This window comes from Ursus americanus, chromosome 30, assembly GCF_024610735.1.
Source record: "Ursus americanus isolate L20-20 chromosome 30, mUrsAme1.1.p, whole genome shotgun sequence".
Classification (NCBI taxonomy): domain Eukaryota; kingdom Metazoa; phylum Chordata; class Mammalia; order Carnivora; family Ursidae; genus Ursus; species Ursus americanus.
This window is the reverse complement of record NC_142156.1, coordinates 7,556,804-7,578,303: the sequence shown is the minus strand read 5'-3', so window position 1 is coordinate 7,578,303 and position 21,500 is coordinate 7,556,804. Positions and strand designations below refer to the sequence as shown.

Below are 21,500 nucleotides of genomic sequence, written 5' to 3'. Positions count from 1 at the left end.
ACCCACCCCAGGCAGGGCCCCCTCGCGGGGAGGGGGTCGGGGGGAGGTGTTGCGCCGGGAGCTGGGGGAACACCTGCAGCCTCTGGGGGCCGCAGCCGGGAGAACGCTCGCATTTTACTTCTGTAATTGGCCTTCCTGTGGATTGCCCAAGCCCCTTCCTGTTGGGGAAGCAGCCTCGACCCCGCAGCCTCCCCGCCTGGCCTGGGACAGAGGGGACTAGAGGGGACCGGAGGGGAGGGAGGGGCGGGAGGGCGGCGGCCCCCTAGCCCGCCCGGCTCTGACAGGCCTGGGACGGGTCCCGCCCCGAGGCCGCCCAGGTTCCTCCTCCTCGCGACCCCGGGTGTGGAGTTCGGACGCCGGGACCCGCCCGACCCGAGGGGGCGGCCCCGGGGCAGGGGTCCCTTGAGCAGAGATGAGGGAAGCGGGCCCGGCCGGTGCGACTCACCCGGACCGCTGCAGTCAGCGCACACCTCGCTGCTCCGAAGCCGCTTCGACATGGCTCCCGCCTCCCACCTGCCAGGAATCAGGGTCCCCGGGACAGCGAAGGCGGCGGCGGCGGCGGCGCTTCCGCTCTAACGGGTCCCCGCGGCGGCGCTGGCGGCGGCACCTCTTCCCTCAGCGCCTCGCAGCCGCGGCGCAATACGCACGCGCGGGGAGGTGCCCTTCGCCGACGGGCACATCATGTGACCGGAAAGGGCACACTGCCTTGTCGCCATCTTGAGTAAGGGCAGATATGTGCCCAAGCATTTTCTGCCCGGCTTATATATTTTCTTCAATTTGGTCTAGCTTTGGAAGTCCTAGCACTAATACCAGGGGAAGCAGCTGCAGCCACAAGTTTCCTGCAGCAATCAATAGTCAAGTCACTTAGTATAACTGGTCAAATTCATTCACTTATTCAATAAATGTTTATTGAACATCTACTGTGTTCACACACACTATTCCAGGCGCAGAAGAAATAACAGTGAGCAAAGAAGACAAAATTTCCTTTTCTCACCGCGCTTACATTCTACTGTGGTAGAGCTACAATAAAATAAGTAAAATTAGCAATGCTAGGTGTTTCTTTGGCTGCAGTTTTAATCTCATGTGCAAAATGGAGCTGATGTGTCATCGACCTCTAACGCACGATTTTTTTCTTTTTTTTTTTGGCATGTCTTGCTACATAAGAACGATCTTTTTGCATTCTTAAAGGGTTGTAAAGAAAGAAAAGGAGAAGAGGAAGTGTATGAAGACTATCTGACAAAACTCATATATGGCCTGGAAAGCTAAATATTTACTATCTCGCTAAGGACAAATGGAATAACTTCCAGAAAAATGTGGTGTGCCTGTCCCATAGTAAGCACTCAATAATAGTAGCTCCCACTATTATTGGTATTTGGTATTACTATTATTTTCTAATCACAACTTTCTGTTTTTGAGAATAAGAACAGATGACCTACGGTAATCTGCGGCATGATGTGAGATAAGCACAATGAGATGAGTTTAATCAGTGTGAATAGAGAAGAGATGGGGCCCTAATATTAATGAATATTTATTGTAGATATTATATGTAAGCACAGCCATGATCCCCATTTGGGATATATCAGATGCCTATTAAGGGCCAGGCATTGTTTTGACTTAGATATTCTGGGAAGCAGCCATTGTGGAGTTCTTCAGCTCATGAATAAGAGAGATGTTCAATAAACATTGAATGATGAAGAGAAAGATTAAGTTGCATAAAGATTCTGGAAAGCTAGGAAGTCCTGGAAGAGGTCTTAGAAGCCCTGGATGTTGGTCTGTCTCTCCATTTTGACAAATGTGTGGTGTAGGAATAAGTGCATAATTCCCACACATTCCACAGTGAGAGCCTCTGGGTGCCGTCCTCACGCTCCTGCATCCTGTTTCAGTTCGCAGACTCACAAATCTTCTGGACTCAACACATGTGGAGAATGGATTAGGCCAGGATTCTTGAACAGCTGTTGTTGCAGGCATCTGAAGAGCTGGATGCACACAGGCAGGGGAGGGAGAAGGTATGCTTTCAGGATGCATTGAATAACTTCACCCAGCTGTGTGGGCTAGTGGTAGACAACTGTGCCAAGAGCTTAGGCTGGTAAGTAGCTGTAAATCGACTTGGCTCTTTATTGAATCAAAGTCCTGTAGTGTCTGAGGTTGAAACCCAAAGAATGAACTTAATATTTGCAGACTGTGATCAAGTCTGGGTATTATCTATTAGTCTTTTTAGCCATATCCCAAACTTAAGTGGCTAGTTTTGAAAATAAATGACGCTCAGATGTGGAAGAACCACCATCATAGGTACCTTTGGATCATAATCCGGTTTGGAGTTCAGATAGAACAGTGGTTCTCAACTGGGGATGTTTTTTCTCCCCCAGGGGACACTTGGCAATGTCTGGAGACATCTTGGCGGGGGAGTGCTATGGCATCCAGTGGATAGAAAGGCCAGAGATGCATCTCAACATCCTAGAAAGCACAGGGCAATCCCCACAGAAAGAAAATTACTGAGTTTACAACGTGCGGATGTTGAGAAACCCTGAGGAAGAACAATCCCCTTGTTATGCAAATTTCCAATGCCACTTCTCTAGAGTTTCTAATTCCCCCTTTAAAATTGTTGGTGTTGCCCACTTCCAAAATGGCTTCTGGCCAATCATGGAAGCACTGCCCAATTCCAAAAAGGCTGCAAGGGAGTCTGTAACTGGAATGGTTTGGTCCAGGCCCCAGCTGCCACCCTCTGAACTCAGAGCGGATGGAAGAGGCCCAGTTGTGGACTGAACCATATGAGATCGCTGGAGCAGGGGGAAAGGGGCTGGTGACGGCTGGGCCGAGTTTTCCGTGTCGAGATTCTGAGCTAAGGGAGAGAACGTTACCTCTGTTTTGGGATTGCACTTTGTTTCCCGGTGTGTAGTTGGGGGTGGGTGCAATCGGGTCGACTCCGGGCCGCGTGGCTAACCGCGTCTCTCCCCGCCGCGGCGCGCGGTGGTTCGCCCCGCGCACTTCCCTGTTTGGGGCAGTTCGGCCCGCAGAAGTCGGTTCTGGAGCTGTCAGCGCGGGCGGGAGCGCGGCGGGGCGCGGGGTGGGCGCGGCCGACCCCGTCCCCGACCCAGCCCGCGACCCCCGACCTCCCGCGCCTCCCGCACCCGGCCGTTGCCCATCTCTCCGCGTACCGCGCCCGTCTCTCGCTCGCTTCGTTCTCTCTCTCTCTTGCCGGCCGCCGGCCGGGCGGGCGGGCACAGGAGACCCCGCCGGGGGCTGAGGCTTGGCAAGCGGGCGGTGAGGGCCCGGCTGCGGCCTTCTCGCCATGTCCTCGGCCCGCGAGAGCAGTGGCCACTTCCCCTTGCACCTCCTGGTCTGGAACAACGACTACCGGCAGCTGGAGAAGGAGCTGCGGGGCCAGGTGAGGGGCGGGGCGGGGGTCCGCCCGCAGCGAGGAGGGGGGGGGTCGGGGGGTCGCTTCGCTTTCCTGAGCCCATCTCCAGCCCTCTGCCTTCGGGGCCCCGCAGACCCCTTCAATTCTGCAGCCGTGGGACAATAATAATAAGAGGACATGTATCGGAGTGCTTACTGGGTACCAGGCCCTGTACCGAGGGCTTTAGGAACATTATTATTATCTTTTTGCCTTCCCAACAATCTTAGGAGGTAGGTACTGTTAGTATTACATTTGCCAGAGAAGGAAACTGAGGCTCTCAGAGGTTATGTGCCTTGCGCAAGGTCGCCAACCTAATAAATACCAAGTCGGGATTTTAACTCTGGCCGGCTGGCTCCAGAGTGCCCTGTCTTAACCAATTAGGCTCTCCTGCCTCTCCCAAAGAGGTGAGAACGGCACACGCTGCTCACCCCACCCACCCTTTTTGAAAGGAAGGGCTTGGTTGGGTTTGGAGTCCAGGTTCTAACTCGCCCTGTGACCTTGGGCAAGGCATTTTCTCTTTCTGGCCCAGGGAGGCTGAGACATACCAAAGTTTGAGAATCAGGGGTGCACAGGATCCTTAGAATCCCTTCCTGTTCTCAAGTGCTTTGAGTCCTTGTCTTTTATTTATTGCCATCTCTTTAAAGCAGTGGTTCTCAGTTGGAGGTGATTTTTGACACACACCTCCCCACCCCCAGTGGTAATGCGTGGAGAAGGGTTTGGTTGTTACCAGTAGGGAGTGGGTGCTACTGGGATCTTAACCCTAGAGGCCAGGGATACTGCTCACCGCCCTACAGTGCACAAGACAGCTCTCCACACTGAGAATTACCTGGTCCGAAATGTCAGTATTGTTCTGCTTGAGAAACTCTGCTTTTAAAGGCATCTCAACAATTCTGGGAGTTATCGGTGCCCTCAAGTTACAAGCTAACATACTTAGCAGTTAGGATAAGGATCTGTAATTATTTGGTGTAATTCTTGTTGACTTTGAAGTCCAGATTTTTGAATGGCTCAAAAGCGATGCTGCAATTGTCAAGAAATTTTAGAGAAAAAGCACTTTTGGTTGGCAAAAATTGAGCAAGTCAGCATCACCCCATTTGGTGAATGGTTACTGCTAAGTGTGGGTTCTTGCACCCTGCTATATTTTTAAAAAATCTGTTGAGCATTTGCTGGAAGTCAAGAGTTGCTCTTTTTTTTTTTTTTCCATTTAAATGCTCTGTCCAGACAGAATAAACTTTTATTGTAATAGTCATTGGTCTTAATTAGCTCACGCCCCCAGAGTAGATGATTCACCATTAGGTGTCCCAGAATACCTGGTGATTTCATTCCCTTTCTGTTCCTAGATGTGGCGCAGAGGGAGTCCTCCGTCATTTTGTTCTCAGCTCTAAGTGTTCTCACCTTGGACACTTGAAAAATGACCAGGCAGTCCTGCTGTTGTGCATCTGAACTTCCTCAGTATGGGGGCCTCCCCAGCTTCTTGGGAAATCCTGAGATAAAGTACAAAGACAGTCACAGAACTAAACTCCCTTTCGATAGAGAAGTTCATCGCCATCGTTAAGCCACATACTCTTTCGATACTGATTTCTGAAAACAGCAGGCTTTCTCTTCATTGGAGGTGAAGAAAAAGAGCTTGAATGAAGTGCAGTTTTTCTTTATGGAAGAACTTGTTTGATAAGAACACAGTCTTGGTTTACAATCTAAACTGTGGCATAGTTGAATTCTCTCCTTTTCCTGTAGGCTGTAATTCTTTGGAAGTTCTCTGTGCCTCTTACCTTGAAAAATGTTAAGGACATCTGTGATCAGAGAATTATAATTCTGCAGCAGGTTTTCCTGGAGTAAAATGATCCTTCACACCTTATACTGTCAAGGGGGGGGTGTCAAAGGAAGAATATTCGTACTTGCTAATTATTTGGTTTTGACTTTGTTATTGGTTACCCCTGTCGATCATTTCATAGTACAGCAGCCCTCTCTAAGAGGTGGTTGAAGCAGATTCATAAAGAACAGCTTCACCGTGAGAGCTTGGCTGTCGTGACCACATAATCTAATCTCAATCCTGAAACTTGTCCATTGAAGGGGTAGAGATGGGGCTGGCTTCAGGGCCGTGCTACCTGTGCTCAGGAGGGGTGTGCTTGGTATAATGCTCTGCTGTCATCATCTTGAAATTCTTTTTTTAAGATTTATTTATTTGAGAGAGAGCGTGAGCGAGCAAGAGCAAGACAGCCTGGGAGGGGGCAGAGGGAGAGAGAATCTTGAGCGGACTCCCCGCTCGGCGCGGAGTCTGACTCGATCTCACAACCCTGAAATCTGACCTGAGCCCAAATCAAGAGTTGGACCCTTAGCCAACTGAGCCATGCAGGCACCCCCACCGTCTTGAAATTCTTAATTATTTTTTTGAACGAGGAGCCTTGCATTTTCATTTTTCACTGCGCCCTGCAAATTATGTAACTGGTTCAGGGTTAAGAATTTATTCATTGATACCATTAAAATATGTGGCAGGAAATATTTTGTTGCTTTCATATTTGTCAAGACCCTCTTGATTATGAAACAACTACGCACTTCTGTGACTTGGAGGCAGTTGGGTTAATGGCCAGTACTAATACTGATAACGTTGTGAGCTTGGGCAAGTTATTTACCCTTGCTGAATTGTTATATCATCTGTAAAAATAGAGTAACACTGAAAGCCTACCCATTTGTCAGGCATTGTGTTGAAATGCTTTCTGTGCAACTTGAGATTTAATTCTCACACCAGTGCCCTGGAGTGAATGCTATCGTGATTCCCATTTTACAGATGAGGTGGGGAGGCTCAGTTGCATGCTTCGCCAGTGGCTGAACCAGGGTGTGAACCCAGAAAGTCGGACTCTGTCCTAATGCTGTATTCTTAACCCTTCCATTCTGCTGCTTTCCGTAAGAGTCTCTCCAGGGCAGGATTGTGGAAAATAAGGCAGAGAATAGTCTGAAAGCGCAGGCACATAGTAAAGGAGAGTAATCCTGTTTATCATCGTTGCTGCTGTGATTATTATAATCTTCCTGGGCATTCAGTTTCTTTTATGTATGCTCCAGTTTTTCTGCAAGGAACATGTATTGGCTGCATAGTTAAAAACAAAAAATTCCTATCGCCCCAGCAATACAAGCAGCTGTTTCACTTAGCGTTTTGTTTGCCAGGAAGCTTCTGCTGTCTGTTCCTTCATTCCTTCCATCCCACGAGTGCGACTGGAAGCAGGCACACTGGTAGCTGTAAGAATTGTATTTTGTTCTAGGAACAGCAGCACGGAAAGAATCAAGTTTGTCCGGCTAAAGAGGATAGGCGTGTTTCCGAGTGTGCGTGAGTCAGCCCCCACCCCAAGGTCTTGCTGAGAGCTGCAGTGTGGAGTTTGCCAACTCTGTAGATGTTTCGAGCTTTCCATGTTGGCTCAGCAGGGCTCTTTATTAAGTGCCTCTTAACGCATCAGCTCTACTGTCTTTAATATTCAGTGGGGCCTTGAAGTCGGTGCAGCGGAAATGATTTGTGTCATGGTTATGCTGTTTGTCATTTAGCTGGAGAGGTCTGTTAATCATCCCTGCCTTCTTACGGATGCTGGGAGAATGAGTGCACACTTAAGGGGACATGTGCAAAGGTCCGTCAGTGCACCTTAGATGGGGGGAAACCCAGGACCGAGTAGGGTGGAGGGTGGCAGATGAGGCCCGGCTCGAGGGCCAGCCCCCCGTGAGGAAGCCAGCAGGTGAAAAAAAAGTACCCCATAGGAGCAAGAGGAAGAGGATGTTCTAGGCGGCAGCAATCCTCAGAGCTGTACGGGGAGCTACCCTGGGGTTCTCGCCCCAGTCTGCAGCAGGCCGAGTGGGGCACTGGGCACTCATACAGCTTGGTGCCTGTTGGCTGGAGGCCTGCCAGCAGCCAGGGGCCAAGCCTCCCAGAGGAAGAGCTAGAGCCTGCTCTCACGGGCTCCCCCTTGGCCCTCGGGGGCTCAGGCTTACTTGAGGGAACTATGCCTGCCTGACTTGGGGTGGGGGAGTCAGTTCGAGCCGCAGAGGACCAGAGCAGTGTGAGATGCACAGGAATGAGGGCAGCCTCTCTGGAGAGAATGGAAGGTCAGTTAGCAGCCTCTTGCTGGAGCCCCCCCCCCCCCCCAAGAGGTAACAGTGATAGTTGGTGAGGCACTTACATCGTGCTGGGGACGACACAGAAGGGTTGGGTAATGCACCGGACGCTAGTCAGGGGCCTGGACGTGGGCCTGTTGTCTGGCTCTGCATGCAGCCTGCACTCAAAGCTTGGCCTTTTTCCTGCCTCCGGAGAGCAGCAGGCTGCAAACAAGGCTTTGAGCAAGCAAAGTCGGTGGGCTTAAATTAGCAGTTAGGATGGGGACCTGCAGAAATCTCACTGCTTTTCTTTTTTGGGGGCACTATTACAGTGTGAGGGGGTGGGTATTTTTAATTTGGTAGAGTTCATGACTGAAGAGACATAAAGGAAAAACTGAAATGATCAGCTTCCAACGTGAATTCCAGGTTAATTCTGAAAGCTCTTGCTCACCTAACTAATGTCCTTGGTTGGAGACCCTAAGCCCCACTATGAACTGTAAGGAAATCTGGACAGATCCCTTTTAGGGGGAAACTGACTGCTTATATACACTCATAATGTGGGTGTATGATAATAAGAGCTAATTCTTCTTAGTGCTTCTTACAGGGTTAGGTATTAAGCCTTTACTCTTGTAAGAACTCTGTAAGGTCGGGGTTTTCTATTCCCAGTGTACGAGGCAGCAAACGGAAGCTCTGAAGAAATTAAGCAACTCACGGAACAGTATACAGATGCTACATTCGTTTCCCGTATTACATAAAGCACATACGTCCATAGGTTTTTTCAAACATCTTTATTGAGCTATATAATTCACTCATCATACAATTCACGCATTAAAGTATATCATTCAGTGGTTTTTAGTGTCTTCACTGAGTTGTGCAACCATCACCACCATCAAATTCCGGAACATTTTCATCTCCCCAGAAAGAAACCACGTACCCCGTAGTCGCTGTCCATTTCCCATCCACCCCTACACAGCTCCAGGTGACCGCTAATCTACTTGCTGTCTCTCTAGACTGGCCTGTTCTGGACATTGCCTGGAAACGGAATCCTACGACACGTCGCCTTTGGTGTCTGGCTTCTTGCACTTACCCTGCTTGTGACGTTCATTCACATTGTGGCGCGTATCAGGCCTTTGTTCCTTTTTACGGCTGAGCAGTATTCTGTTGTCTGGGTGTACTGCATTTTGTTTATCCGTTTACCAGTTGATGGATATTTGCCGCCCCCCCCCCGGCCCTGCTACTTTTTGGCTATACGAATAATGCTGTATGCAAATTGTGTACAAGTTTTCGTATGGGTGCATGTTTTTACTTCTCTTGGGTAAATACCCCTGAGAGGAATTGCTGGGTCATATGGTCCCTCTGTGTTTGACTTTTTCAAACTGGCTGCACCATCGTACGTTCCCACCAGCAGTGCGCGAGGGTTCCAGTTCCTCCACATCCTCGTCCACACTTGCTGTTCTTTTTTGATTGTAGTCGTCCTGGTGGGTGTGAAGTGGCATCTCATTGTGGTTTTGACTGACATTACCCTAGTGATGAGTGAAATTGAGCCTCTTTTCACGTACTCATTGGCATTGGCGTATCGTCTTGGAAGAAATGTCTATTCTAGATCCTTTGCCCATTTAAAAACTGGGTTGTCTTTTTATTCTTGAGAAGTTCGAGTTCTTCCTATATTCTGGATACTGACTAGCCCTTTATCAGATAAATGACTTGCACATATTTTTTCCCCTTCTGTGGGATGTCTTTTTACTTTCTTTATGGTATCATGTGAAGTACAAACATTTTCAGTTCTGATGAAGTGCAATTTCTCTGTATTTTCTTTTGTTTCTTATGCTTTTGGTGTCGTATCTAAGAAGGTTTTACCTATCCCAAGTTCGCAAAGATGAACTCTGTTTTCTTCTAAGGGTTTTATTGTTTTAGCTCTTTGATTTGGGTTTATGATCAATTTAGAGCTAATTTTCATGTATCATATATTTAAAATTTCATCCTTTTGCATGTGGATATCCAGTTGTTCAAGCACCATTTGCTGAAAAGATTATTCTTTCCCCATTGAATTATTTTGGCACCCTTGCTGAAAACTAATTGACCATAAATGCGTAAGTTTATTTCTGGACTCTTAAATTCTATTGATTCTATCTTTATGCCAGTACCACACTGTCTTGATTGCTGTAGATTTGTACATAGTTAAGTTTTGAAACTGGTAAGTGTGAGTCTTCAAACCTTGCTCTTTTCAAGATGGTTTTGGCTATGCTGGTCTTCTTGCAATTCCTTAAGAATTTTAGGATCAGCTAGTCAATCTTTACAAAAAGCTAGCTGGAATTTTGATAGGTATTGCATTGACTCTGTAGCTTAGTTTGGGGAGTACTTTTTTTTTTTTTTAAGATTTTATTATTTATTTGAGAGAAAGAGAGCATGAGCACAGGGGAGGGTTAGAAGGAGAGGGAGATACAGACTCCCTGCTGAGCAGGGAGCCCAGCGAGGGACTCAATCCCAGGACCCTGGGATCGTGACCTGAGCCGAAGGCAGATGCTCAACTGACTGAGCCAACCCAGGTGCCCTCAATTTGGGGAGTATTGACATCTTAAATATTAAGTCTTCTGAACCATGAACGTGGGATGTTTTGCCATTTATTTAGGTCTTAATTTCTTTCAAGAATGCTTTATAGTTTTCAGAGTATATGTTTTGCACTTTTGTTATTTATTCCTAAATGTTTTATTCTTTTCGATGCTATTGTAAATAGAATTATTGTCATAATTTCATTTTGAGTTATTTGTTAAAGTGTATAGAGATACAATTGATTTTGTTTCATTTTTAAAAATTGAAGTATAATTAACAGACAATGTTATATTAATTTCAGGTTCAACAGTTCTATATTGATTCAACAGTTCTATATGGTTTTTCAGTGCTCACCATGATAAGTGTAGTCACCATCTGTCACCAAACAACATTATTATATTATTACAATATTATTGAGTGTATTTCCTATGTTGTACTTTTCATCTTTGTGCCTTATTTATTTTATAACTGAAAGTCTGTATCTCTTAATCCTTTTTATTTTACCCGTCTCTCCCCTCCCCTCCCCTCTGGCAACCACTAGTTTGTTCTCTGAGAAATATAATTGATTTTTTTTTTTTAAAGATTTTATTTATTTATTTGGCAGAGAGAGACAGCCAGCGAGAGAGGGAACACAAGCAGGGGGAGTGGGAGAGGAAGAAGCAGGCCCCCAGCGGAGCAGGGAGCCCGATGTGGGGCTTGATCCCAGGACCCTGAGATCAGGCCCTGAGCTGAAAGCAGACACTTAACGACTGTGCCACCCAGGCGCCCCTATAATTGATTTTGTATATTGATCTTGTATCCTCCAATCTTGCTGAACTCCTTTGTTAGTTCTAATAGAGATAGTTTTACTTCTTCCTTTCTAATCTGGATGCCTTTTCTTTCTTTTTCTTGCCTTATTGCCCTCGTTAGAATGTCTAGTACAGTATTGAATAGAAGGGATGAAACATCCTTGTCTTGTTCCTTATCTTAGGGGGGAGGCATCCAGTCTTTCACCACTAAGATAATGTTAGCTGTGGGTTTTCATAATTGGATGTTCTTTGAGGAAATTACCTTCTATTTCTAGTTTGTTGAGTGTTTCTTGTTTTTCTATATTTATTTATTTATTTAAATTCTGTTTATCTGACAGAGAGAGAGAGAGTGCACAAGCAGGGGAAGGGACAGAGGGAGAAATAGGCTGAGCAGGGAGCCCAACATGGGGCTCAATCCCAGGACCCTGGGATCACGACCCAAGCCAAAGGCAGGCACTTAACCAACTGAGCCACCAAGGCACCCCTTGTTTTTTATTATTATTTTGTATCATGAAGGGGTGTTGGATTTTGTCAAATGCTTTTTCTGCATTGTCTTAGTCTTTTTTGGGCCACTGTAACAAAATACCATAGACTGGGTTGTTTATAAACAATAGAAATTTGTTTCTTAAAGATCAGGAGGCTCTAAAGCCAAGGTAATGGTGCTGGCGGATTTAGTGTCGTGGCTGGAGAGGGCTTGCTTCCTGGCTCATAGCAGGAGCTTTCCAGCTGTGTCCTCACGTGGTGAAAGTGGCTCTAGCAAGCTCTCTGGGCCTCTTTTATTAAGACACTAATTGCATTCACAAGGGCCCCACACTCATGACCTGAGCACCCCCCCAAAGGCCCCACTTCTAATACCATCATCTTTGAAGGTTAGGATTTCAACATAAGAATTTAGACTACATTCAGACCGCAGCATGCATCTGTTGAGATGATCATGTGTTTTTTAATTTTATTTTATTCTATTGATATGATGTGTTATATTAATGATCAGATATTAAGCCATCTTTGCATTTGGGATAAATCTCACTTGGTCCTGATGTTTAATAACCCTTTTTATGTGTTGCTAAATTTGTTTTGCTAATATATTGTTGAGGATTTTGCGTCTATATTCATTAGAGGTATTGGTCTGTGGTTTTCTTTTTTTGGTAATGTGTTTGTTATCAGGATGATACTGGGCTCATAAAATGAGTTAGGAAGTTTTCCTTTCTCTTCTCTCTCTCTCTGTCTCTGTCTCTCTCTTTTTTTTTTTGGAAGAGTTTGTGAAAAATTGACATTAATTCTTTGAATGTTTGGCAGAATTCACCAGTGAAGCCATCTGGGCCTGAGCTTTTTTTAAAGTTTAAAAATTACTGATTCAGTCTCTTTACTTGTTACAAATTTATTCAGATTTTCTATTTTTTCTTAAGTCATTCTTGCTAGTTTGTGTCTGTCTAGGAATATGTGCCTTTCATTTAAGTCTCTAATCCGTTGGCATACAGTTGTTCATAGTATTGCTTTTAAATGTTTTGTATTTCTGTAGAGTTAGTAGTGATATCCCTTCTTTCCTTCTTGCTTTTGGTAACTGGAGTCTTTTTTCCTGGTCAGTCTAGCTGAAAGTTTGTCAATTTTGTTGATATTTACCAAGAACCAATTTTCAGTTTTGTTGATTGTTCTGTATTGATTTGCGATCCTCTGTTTTGCTAATTACCACTTCAGTCATCCACTGTCTTTAATCCCAGTCACCATAATATAGTATTCTTCCTCCCTTCTCTCTTCTCCAATGAGGAAGAGGTGCAGGAGGCTCTGAAGAGCTCATCAGCAGTGTGGAATGTGCTGCTGTCCGGCTCATACGTATGTTTTATCCTGTGGTCCAAAACAGGAGACAGTCAGCAACTTAATGTATTTGGCTCTGATTTTACCCATCATATCTAGTGGTTGCCCAGGAGCCTGAGTGTTAGTCCTTGGTCTGGGATGTTAGTTTTGTTCTGGGGTGTGAATGCATTAAATAGAATATCCCGTTTTGTGTGATAGATATTGTTAAACATCCCTTCTATATCAGGCAGTGTGCTAAACCCAGCACCGCTCCCGGAGATTGAACTTGTTAGGTGAGGAGAGTTTATAGAACAGATATGTAAAGAGGTAATGAATTTGCTAATTCTTTCTCTCCTGCTAAACTTTAACTCAGCTAAAAATCTTCACCTAGATTACTTTTTTAAAAACAATGGTTTAATGCAAATTAGAGACCGGGGTGGCGGAAGCTAGGAAGTATGGGACTTGGATCCGGTCCTTTGGAAGAACATCGGTGTCTCTGGCGAGAGAGACAAGCCATACCCTTGGGGAAAGCCAGGGAGTCCTGGGAGGTGGTGTGGGCCCCATTCCAGGAGATGTGTTGGTATTCCAGTGCCGGAGAGAACGCTGAGGCCTGGGATTGGTCCAGGACGACATGTGCTCACTTAGCAGAATGTCTTCAGCCACTGCAGTCATTCCTCGAGAACAGTTCCTGTCTTCACTGCATGGCGGCCATGATGCACTTTGCAAAACAGGGAGGTTCAGTAGCTGCTGGGCAGTAGTTGTTTAGTTCTGCTTACCTTTCTCCCCTGTGGCCAGTAAGTGGAACATTCTGGATAACTTTGGAGTCTGCAGTTAATGCCTGCACAACAGTTAACATCTCAAATCAAGATAAAAGCACATTTCCTGAGAAGTATTTGAGCACTTAAAACATTTTACATCCCAGAAGTCCCACAGTAGTTTATTGTGTCCTTGGAAGAATGTTCAGAGTCATCTTTGGAAGGCAGCATTCGGTTGTTCAGACTGAGCTCACACCAGAGAAACTACCACTTGGCTCTCTACCCAATGCAGGTGGGGGAAGGAGGGCCAGAGTAGGAGTGAAGAGTAAAAGCCAAATGGCTGTGTCTAGCATGCGGAAGAAAACCTTCAAGGGGCAATGGACCAAAATGGCGCGTGTTTGTTCTCACATTTACCTGTAAATATTTCCACATACACGTCTGGCGGATCGTGCTCATTGCAGGGCCCGTGGATACTGCTACTTCAGGGCACTTGGAACTCCATACACCGTAATGAGAGTGGCGTGCTGGTGGGAACCCGGCTAGAGAATCTAACTTTATTCTGACCCAAATTATCGTCTGTACTTTCAGTTTTGCTTAAAGTCCTCTACTTCCTGTTCTAGACCTGAATGCTGATACATTCTTGAGAAATCCCCCATGTTCTGTGTCACAGGGTGGTTGCATTCATGAAAGCCCCTAGCCTTATTTAGACTTCATTGGAGTTGCGAGCATAAGACGTGTCTGATGATCTGAGGCCTACAGCCAACGTTTAGTTGTTAGACACTTCGCTTGATAGAAAAAGGAACTCAGTAGCCATCATCTTTATTATAGCCCTCAAATTCGTATTTCAACCACTCGCACATGCAAGCATTCTTTCTTCCATATATTGCTGTAATTAATGTGTAACTTTCTCTTTTTATACTAAATTTTACCTGTCGCACACATTTCCGTGTTTTGCTGTAATATACACAATTATGTAAACGCCAGTATTTACTTCACAGAATGTGGAGGCTCTGGATCCACGAGGCCGAACCTTACTGCACCTTGCTGTTTCCTTGGGACATTTGGAATCTGCTCGAGTCTTGCTCCGACATAAAGCAGATGTTACAAAAGAAAATCGTGAGGGATGGACAGGCAAGTATGCTTTTAAAATATTTGAAAGCCTTTTGTTTTGTTTCAGTATCACTTTCTGAATAAAGGCCGGTCTCGGTTATAATCGTCCTCGAGTTATCTTTATCTTAAGACTCTTTCTCTCTTGGGAGTAGGGGCCGGGGCGAGGAGATGCGGGCCTCAGAGGCTGCTGGCTGACCTGCAGCACAATGGTCTGAACTGTGTCCTGGGCCAGAAGCCCTCAGTGGAGGGCGACTCCTATCCAGAAATCAGCTCTCAGTGCCAACCCTTCCACCGCACATGAGTGTGGAGGCCAGATTCCTCCTGAGGAATGTGATGGTAACTCCAGTGAATCTGTCGGGATAGGCAAAATCCAAACGGAATTATGGCTGAAAGTAGCCTTTTTCGGTGAAATCCTGGCATTTCACCTGCTTGCAAGCTATCTTACTGTTGGTCAGAGTAATTCTGTGTTGGCTGAGCAAAGAGACACGTAAGCCCTACCTGCCCGATCCACATGTAACCACAGTTGTGTGATCACACAGGTAAAGCCTGCTCTCTGAAGACACTGTCAGGATTTCAGAACCAGTGGTAAGAGAGGGGGTGCGGGGGGAGGATGGAAGTTGGTTTGATCAAGAGGCTACAAGCGCTGTATTTTCAGTCAGGGAAGAGCTAGTGATCAGCAGTCATGCTCATAAAAGTATGGTGGGACTGTAGCCTCTCTCCCTCTTTGAAGAAAATGTTGGTCTTTGATCTAGAGACTCTTTTCCAACTAGCTTGGGAATTTGTCAAATTATGAGACTACTGGGTGATGAAGTTTCACCTTTTTGGTTTCCAGTTTTACATGAGGCTGTGAGCACCGGTGATCCTGAGATGGTGTATACCGTTCTCCAACATCGGGACTACCACAACACATCCATGGCCCTGGAAGGAGTTCCTGAGCTGCTCCAGAAGATTCTCGAGGTATCCGTAAAATGTGGCAATGCCATAATTTGAGTTAAATGCTGACAACATAGCTGGAGACACAGTTAGACATCCATGTGTACCTTCCTAAGAGTTTAATGAATTCAAAATACGGTATGTTTAATACCAAAGAGCATTATTCCTTATCTATTAAACGTATGAGGTCTTTCACAGAACTACATTTCTACGTCACTAGACCTACCCTTTTAAGTGCTGCTTAAAAATGATAACTTAAGACAAATGGACATCAATTTGTCTAGCTACCTATTTTCTTAACAGTGGCCTTCCGAACATAGATCTTTTTTTTTTTTTTTTTTTTTTTTTGAGAGAGAGGGAGAGTGTGCACGTGCAAGTGAGGGAGGGGCAGAGGGAGAGAGAATCTTCAGCAGGCTCCACATCCAGCACGAAGCCTGAGACAGGGTTCGATCTCACAACTTGGAGATCATGACCTGAGCTGAAATCAAGAATTGGACACTTACGCGACTGAGCCAGGCAGGCGCCCCAGAGCATAGGTCATCTTGAGGAAATTGTGATGAGCACTGGTTACCATACAGGGATTTCCAGGGTCTGTTGAGGCTCCGAAGTTTGTATGCACCTTCTCCTTGCCACTCGTGTTGGCTCTAGCCGTTAGCATTTTGTGAATTCTAATCCATTGGCTCTGTTTATTTACAGCCACTGGCTTTGGGCCCGTAAAGACCGTTATCTATGAATTAGAGTGTATGGGCTCTGGGGCACTGGGGGGTCATTTTTACGAAAATTTACTTCTAGGCTCATGGACTGTTTTGCACGATGGTTGCCATTCCCCAGAAAATCTATGTTATCTGCAAGAACCATCTTATGAGCAGTCGTGCAGTGTTCTCAGGGCCGCAGGAGACAAGAAAGTACCATGCTTCAGTTTTCGTGTCATTTATTCTTAAGCACATAAGCGAGCTTCCCAAAATATCTCCAAAGATATTTGCTAGATAAATCCGCTATACAACTTTAGTCATCGTTTCTTGAGAAAAATTAATGGCTCTGTTGAGAAAAGGAACAATTTTGCCATAAGACAATCACTGCTCATTATCTGAGCACTCTTTTTAAGACATGTATTCCTGCGACACTCGAGCAAAATCATTCCTGGAGATATTCATTTTTCACGTACTACATGAAACCTTCCCTGAAATATGAAAGAGTTGTATACGCTGTTTTTAAGCAGTGTTGTGTGTGTGCAAAAGATAACTGAATTTCTTGCCTTTTGTCTAACTTACTGCAGGAGGAACTAAAAACACATTTGCCCACTTGGCAAAACAGAAACTGACATAATGTGGGGGTCACTCTTCATTTAAAAAATTCCATGTAGGGGCGCCTGGGTGGCGCAGCGGTTAAGCGTCTGCCTTCGGCTCAGGGAGTGATCCCGGCGTTATGGGATCGAGCCCCACATCAGGCTCCTCCGCTATGAGCCTGCTTCTTCCTCTCCCACTCCCCCTGCTTGTGTTCCCTCTCTCGCTGGCTGTCTCTATCTCTGTCAAATAAATAAATGAAATCTTAAAAAAATAAAAAATAAAAAATTCCACGTAAAGGATTTTCTTTTTTTACCCGTATTGACCCATAGCAGTAAACTGCACCGGGTTGTGTTCCGTGCTTGAAGTTAGACACAGCCTGTGAATGACCTGTGTGCCCAGTGGCACCAGACGCTGTCACTGACTGTGTTGCCTTTCAACATTATCTCCTTAAAACAAGCCCACCTTTCTTGTCTGCTGCCCCTTCAAGAGCCCTTGTCCATCACTGGTATCCTGGTTTTACTCTAGGGTCGATTCTTGGTCTTGCTGCCCTGTGCTTCTGTAAAAACCACAACACAGCCGTGGGGGTGGGAGGGAACAGAGCAACGCCTGGAATTCCCAGCATTCTCTTCTTGGATGGTAACTGTTGGGTTTCTTAAGTAGCTCTCCAAGAACCTTCTGTAAGAATTCAGGGCAGGTCAGAAAGTCGTCCTAAACAGGGCTGCTCTGGTGGTGTAAAATTTTATAAAGCCAAATTCTAAAAGTTTAAGAGGAAAACGAGGGCAGAAGTTGGTTAACTGGAGGGAACATCAACTTCCTGGGGAGGTGATGTCTGGCAGCCTCTTCTGGTTTTGAGGTCCAGTAAATATGAAGCACTTCCCAGCACACAAAACCTCTTACAGCCAAGCTCCCCCCGTCGAATAGACGGAACTGACGTTCCTTTTTCTTTGTTCAGGATAGCCTGTTACCCACGTTGCATGGCGGTGCCTAGGCCCATCTTCCAGGCTCCTCTCTCTGCCACTGTTAGGAACCAGACTGAGTCCTAAATCAGATTTGATTTTACCCCTCTCTAACCTTGTTGCTCTCAGTTAACCTGATTAACTGTCTAGACATATTTTATATCGAGATAAAATAACAGCCTGCATATAAAATAAGCATTTGCTTTGATGGGCTTGCATTTTATGTTTCTTATTTTCTGTGTTCTCGCCTCCTCCCCCCCTTTAAAACCTCATTAACCCTTACCATGTTTGTGTTCAGTTAATAGTGCTAAGGGTCATTTACTTTCAGTGTTTGTCCTTCAGGCTCCGGATTTCTATGTGCAGATGAAATGGGAATTCACCAGCTGGGGTGAGTGAGTGGCTCTGGGCTTGTAATTTATTTGTTTCCAAATTTATTGAGCCTGAATATAAGTTTATTTTTCCTTTATAAAAGCTGAACGTATTTTTTTCTAATCTAAGAAATGCATAGAAAAGAATAAGGAAAAACAGTCACCTATAGTCCCACTTAAAGCACAACTGCTGTCAATGCTGTGGATATTTTCCTTCTAGTTTTTTCTTCCATGCATAGGGATTTTTCTCCCGAGCATCCATAAATATATAGACAATTTTGTCTCCTCCTTTTGTCACTTAGAGCTGATACCTGTCCATATTATTAGTTTTTTTAAAACGTCACTTTAAAGGGCTAAAATTTTAGTAAGTAGATTTACCATAATTTATTACTCATTTCCTTATGTGGTTCAGCTTGCTTCATTTAAACTTGTTATTCTAAGGAAGAAGATGAGACAAATGTTGGGATAGCTTGGTTTTTTACAAAATGGATGTATTTCTCTAAAATCTTATGTAAGGCAAATTGACTGACAGTAATTTTCATAGATGTTCCACTTTTATTTCTTGTAGATCAGTTAATGACAGCTCTTAATTCCCAGGTTCCCAGCCATTTCACTCCGACTTCTCTGTCAGGCAAGAAGTCATATTTGTAATGAAACATTTAAATGAAGTAAAAAGTATGTAACAGAAGAGAACTTCAGTTTCTTCTGGAAACCGTACGAGTTCTTTTCCAGTGCAGATACACACAGGTGACGCAGCCGCAGATCTGAGCTGTTTTAGGTCTGATATTTTGAAAGGTGAATGTGGCAAAGTGGCAGGCCACAGCCACGTGGCCGGAGCAGCATCTGTCAGCGAGAAGGCCAGGGGGACACGCTCTATAGCCCTGATGGTGGTCGACGGTCACAAAGAGAGGTTCAGTTTTGGGGTTGAGAATACCGTCGGGAGATTCATTTAGAGTTTTCTCTGGACGTATACATCTGCACTTTTATAAAGAGCTATAGAACAGAAGGTCCACTTTCATTTTTTAAAAGTGACTTCCTGGGTCCTCAGTGTGGGAGCCAAGCCCAGTTCTGTCTGACGGTCACCGTTGTGCCACTGCTATCCTTTTATTATTAAAGTCCCAATCCTGATTTCCAGGGCCTGCGTGTTCTGCTTGGCCCTTCGGGTTTTCCTCAGTAGTACGCTTCTCTTCTCCAGTGCCCTTGGTTTCCAGAATATGCCCGAATGACGTCTGTCGCATTTGGAAAAGTGGTGCCAAACTGCGTGTGGATATCACATTGCTGGGATTTGAGAACATGAGCTGGATAAGAGGGAGGCGTAGTTTTATATTTAAGGGAGAAGGTGAGTGATTCTGTTTTCATAATCACTTCTCATGCTAAGTTACAGAGTGATTATTAGCCATCAAAATGTGTTCGCATTTCTTTACTTTACCTGACCCTGTCTGGGGCTTTTTTTTTTTTTTTTTCTTTTTTGGTTATTCTTGTTAACTTTTCAGCTCTCAATTCCTCAATTTTATTTCTTTTTTAGTTCTTTTAATTCTCTTGCCCGTTTCATTGACCACGCAACATTGTTACCCTTTTGACATGTGTCTGTCCCACGTTCCTGAGCGTTGAGTATGAGACTCTGTCTTGTATCTCCCTATTTACCCTCCATAAGCAAGCGTGAGCCTCCCAATGGAGGGTGAGAAAAATAGTATTGCCAGGCCAGTGTTGTGCATAAACAATTTACAGTAATTACCCAAATCATGTATTTTTATTAAAAAGTACACAGATGTGTTGCCAACAAAGACGGCAAAATGTTTTAAATGTGTAACTTCGGGAAAGATGGCCTTTGGGTTGTGGACACTGGCCAGATAATCCCCATGTCAGTAGGTAGTCCGTAATCAATAGTCTTCAGGTTTTATCTGATAGCACTTGGGGGGAAAATGTGAAAGATGATGCACTTTAACTTTTGAGGCTTTCTTGTTTCTGCATCTTCCTGGCGTGGCGCTTAGTTACGCTCTTGTTTCCATTAACAGACAACCGGGCGGAGCTGATGGAAGTCAACCACGATGACAGAGTGGTCACCACTGAGCACTTTGACCTTTCCCAGGAAATGGAGCGCCTCACTCTGGACTTGATGAAGCCAAAAGGCAGGGAAGTTGAGAGGCGGCTCACGAGCCCAGTCATTAACACCAGCCTCGATACTAAAAATATTGCTTTTGAAAGGTACGCATTTAGGGTCTGCATTTTAATGTCTAATCCCTTTACTGTCGTCTTTAGTGGCATGTAGATAGCAATCGGAAATTATGGGTGGGCTGGGCTTTTTCTAATATGGCATAATAAACAGTAGTGGGTTTTTAACACTGCTTTCTGTTCTAACCAAGTAGAAGCCAGAGCTGACATCCTCTTCCATAGATCATTTTTATAGCACATTGGTTACATCTTGGAGAAATGTCTTCATATTCTTTTGTGGGCCCTTTCTAATGGATTTTACTTGAATTTTTTTGTTTTGGTGTTTGGGGATCCACAAGACTCCCCAGTCACAAACCATGGAGCTTTGAGTTTCTGGAAGCTAGAATTGACCCAGTATTGATTGTGGTTATACTGATATTAGTCAAATTCACACTTACCATATTGTTTAATGTGGTCCTTTCCCCCTGTGAGGCCTAGTAGTTTAGAACAAGGGTCTGGAGGAGTTTTCGGTTCTATTCCAGATTCTACCAGAAGAAACTTCTGGAGAGGTTTGTGCCTTGGTTAACCTGGATGAGAACAGTGTCTCTGGTCATCTGCCTCTGGGCCTTGCAGAGGCATGGAGAGCTTTTGAGTGTAGGGGAAGTAGAGGCTGTAAGAGCTGTTGGCCTGAGTGTTTTTACCTCAGAATACACTGAGCTGAGGGAGTCTGCAAGAGCCCTGAGTGTTTGCCTAGGATGTCACATCCAGCTCTCTGTAAACCAAAGCAGCATAACCTGAGCTAACATGGACACATATTATCCTGGATTTAGGCTTTCTTTACTCTTAATGAATATACTAACTTTCCTCCTTTTTCTTTTTGTTTCCATAAAATTTGTTAGTAAGACAGAGTTTTCTGCTGAGTCAAACATAAGATTGAAGTGCCCCTTTCTTCTAATTTAGATGAGCAGTGGAATTAGGGCATCTGTTAGTAGCAGAAGAGAAAACCCAAATGTCGGCATGTGTGGTGTCCTGATAACCACTGCTGCTTGGGTACTGGTACCCCTGTGAGGCAGGGTCAGTCCCCCATCACCAGCCTCCTTGCACCAGCCTTGCCAGGTGATGGCTGTCTACTAGGGACTGACTGTGTCTTTACCTGGGAGGGTCTGGGGAAGATCCCTGAAGCTTGGCACACGCCTCTGCAAACAGGAATAGTACCTTCAGCTGAGCTCTGTTGGTAAAGCTGGGACTAGAGGAGCCCACACTCACCGCTTCGTCCCAGCTGTGGAGAGGGGAGTGGGAAGAACTGAGTGCCAATGGCAGGGCCACTGAATGACTGTGTGGCTTTGG

The 21,500-nt window shown here is 45.2% G+C and overlaps 2 protein-coding genes across 16 annotated transcripts in view; one reads left to right on the top strand and one right to left on the bottom strand.

Annotated features, from left to right (window-relative positions):
- The window catches only part of GIT2 (GIT ArfGAP 2), a 49,376-nt gene extending 48,749 nt beyond the window's left edge, over positions 1-627 (bottom strand). For all 14 annotated transcript variants that reach the window (XR_006778449.2, XR_006778448.2, XM_045791451.2 and 11 more), the window contains exon 1: positions 446-627. Coding sequence is in view for 12 of the 14 variants with exons in the window: in XM_045791451.2 (XP_045647407.1) it covers positions 446-497 (52 nt within the window). In the remaining 2 variants the exon portion in view is untranslated. The remainder of the gene's footprint in view (positions 1-445) is intronic.
- A 2,378-nt stretch (positions 628-3,005) lies between these two features.
- The window catches only part of ANKRD13A (ankyrin repeat domain 13A), a 30,130-nt gene continuing 11,635 nt past the window's right edge, over positions 3,006-21,500 (top strand). The window contains exons 1-7 of one of the 2 annotated variants that reach the window (XM_087857251.1): positions 3,006-3,385; positions 4,735-5,006; positions 14,348-14,480; positions 15,292-15,416; positions 17,977-18,022; positions 19,198-19,341; positions 20,018-20,207. In XM_087857251.1, coding sequence (XP_087713377.1) covers positions 15,327-15,416; positions 17,977-18,022; positions 19,198-19,341; positions 20,018-20,207 — 470 coding nt within the window. In that variant the 5' untranslated portion in view covers positions 3,006-3,385; positions 4,735-5,006; positions 14,348-14,480; positions 15,292-15,326. The remainder of the gene's footprint in view (positions 3,386-4,734; positions 5,007-14,347; positions 14,481-15,291; positions 15,417-17,976; positions 18,023-19,197; positions 19,342-20,017; positions 20,208-21,500) is intronic. The other variant, XM_045791449.2, reaches the window with a different exon arrangement.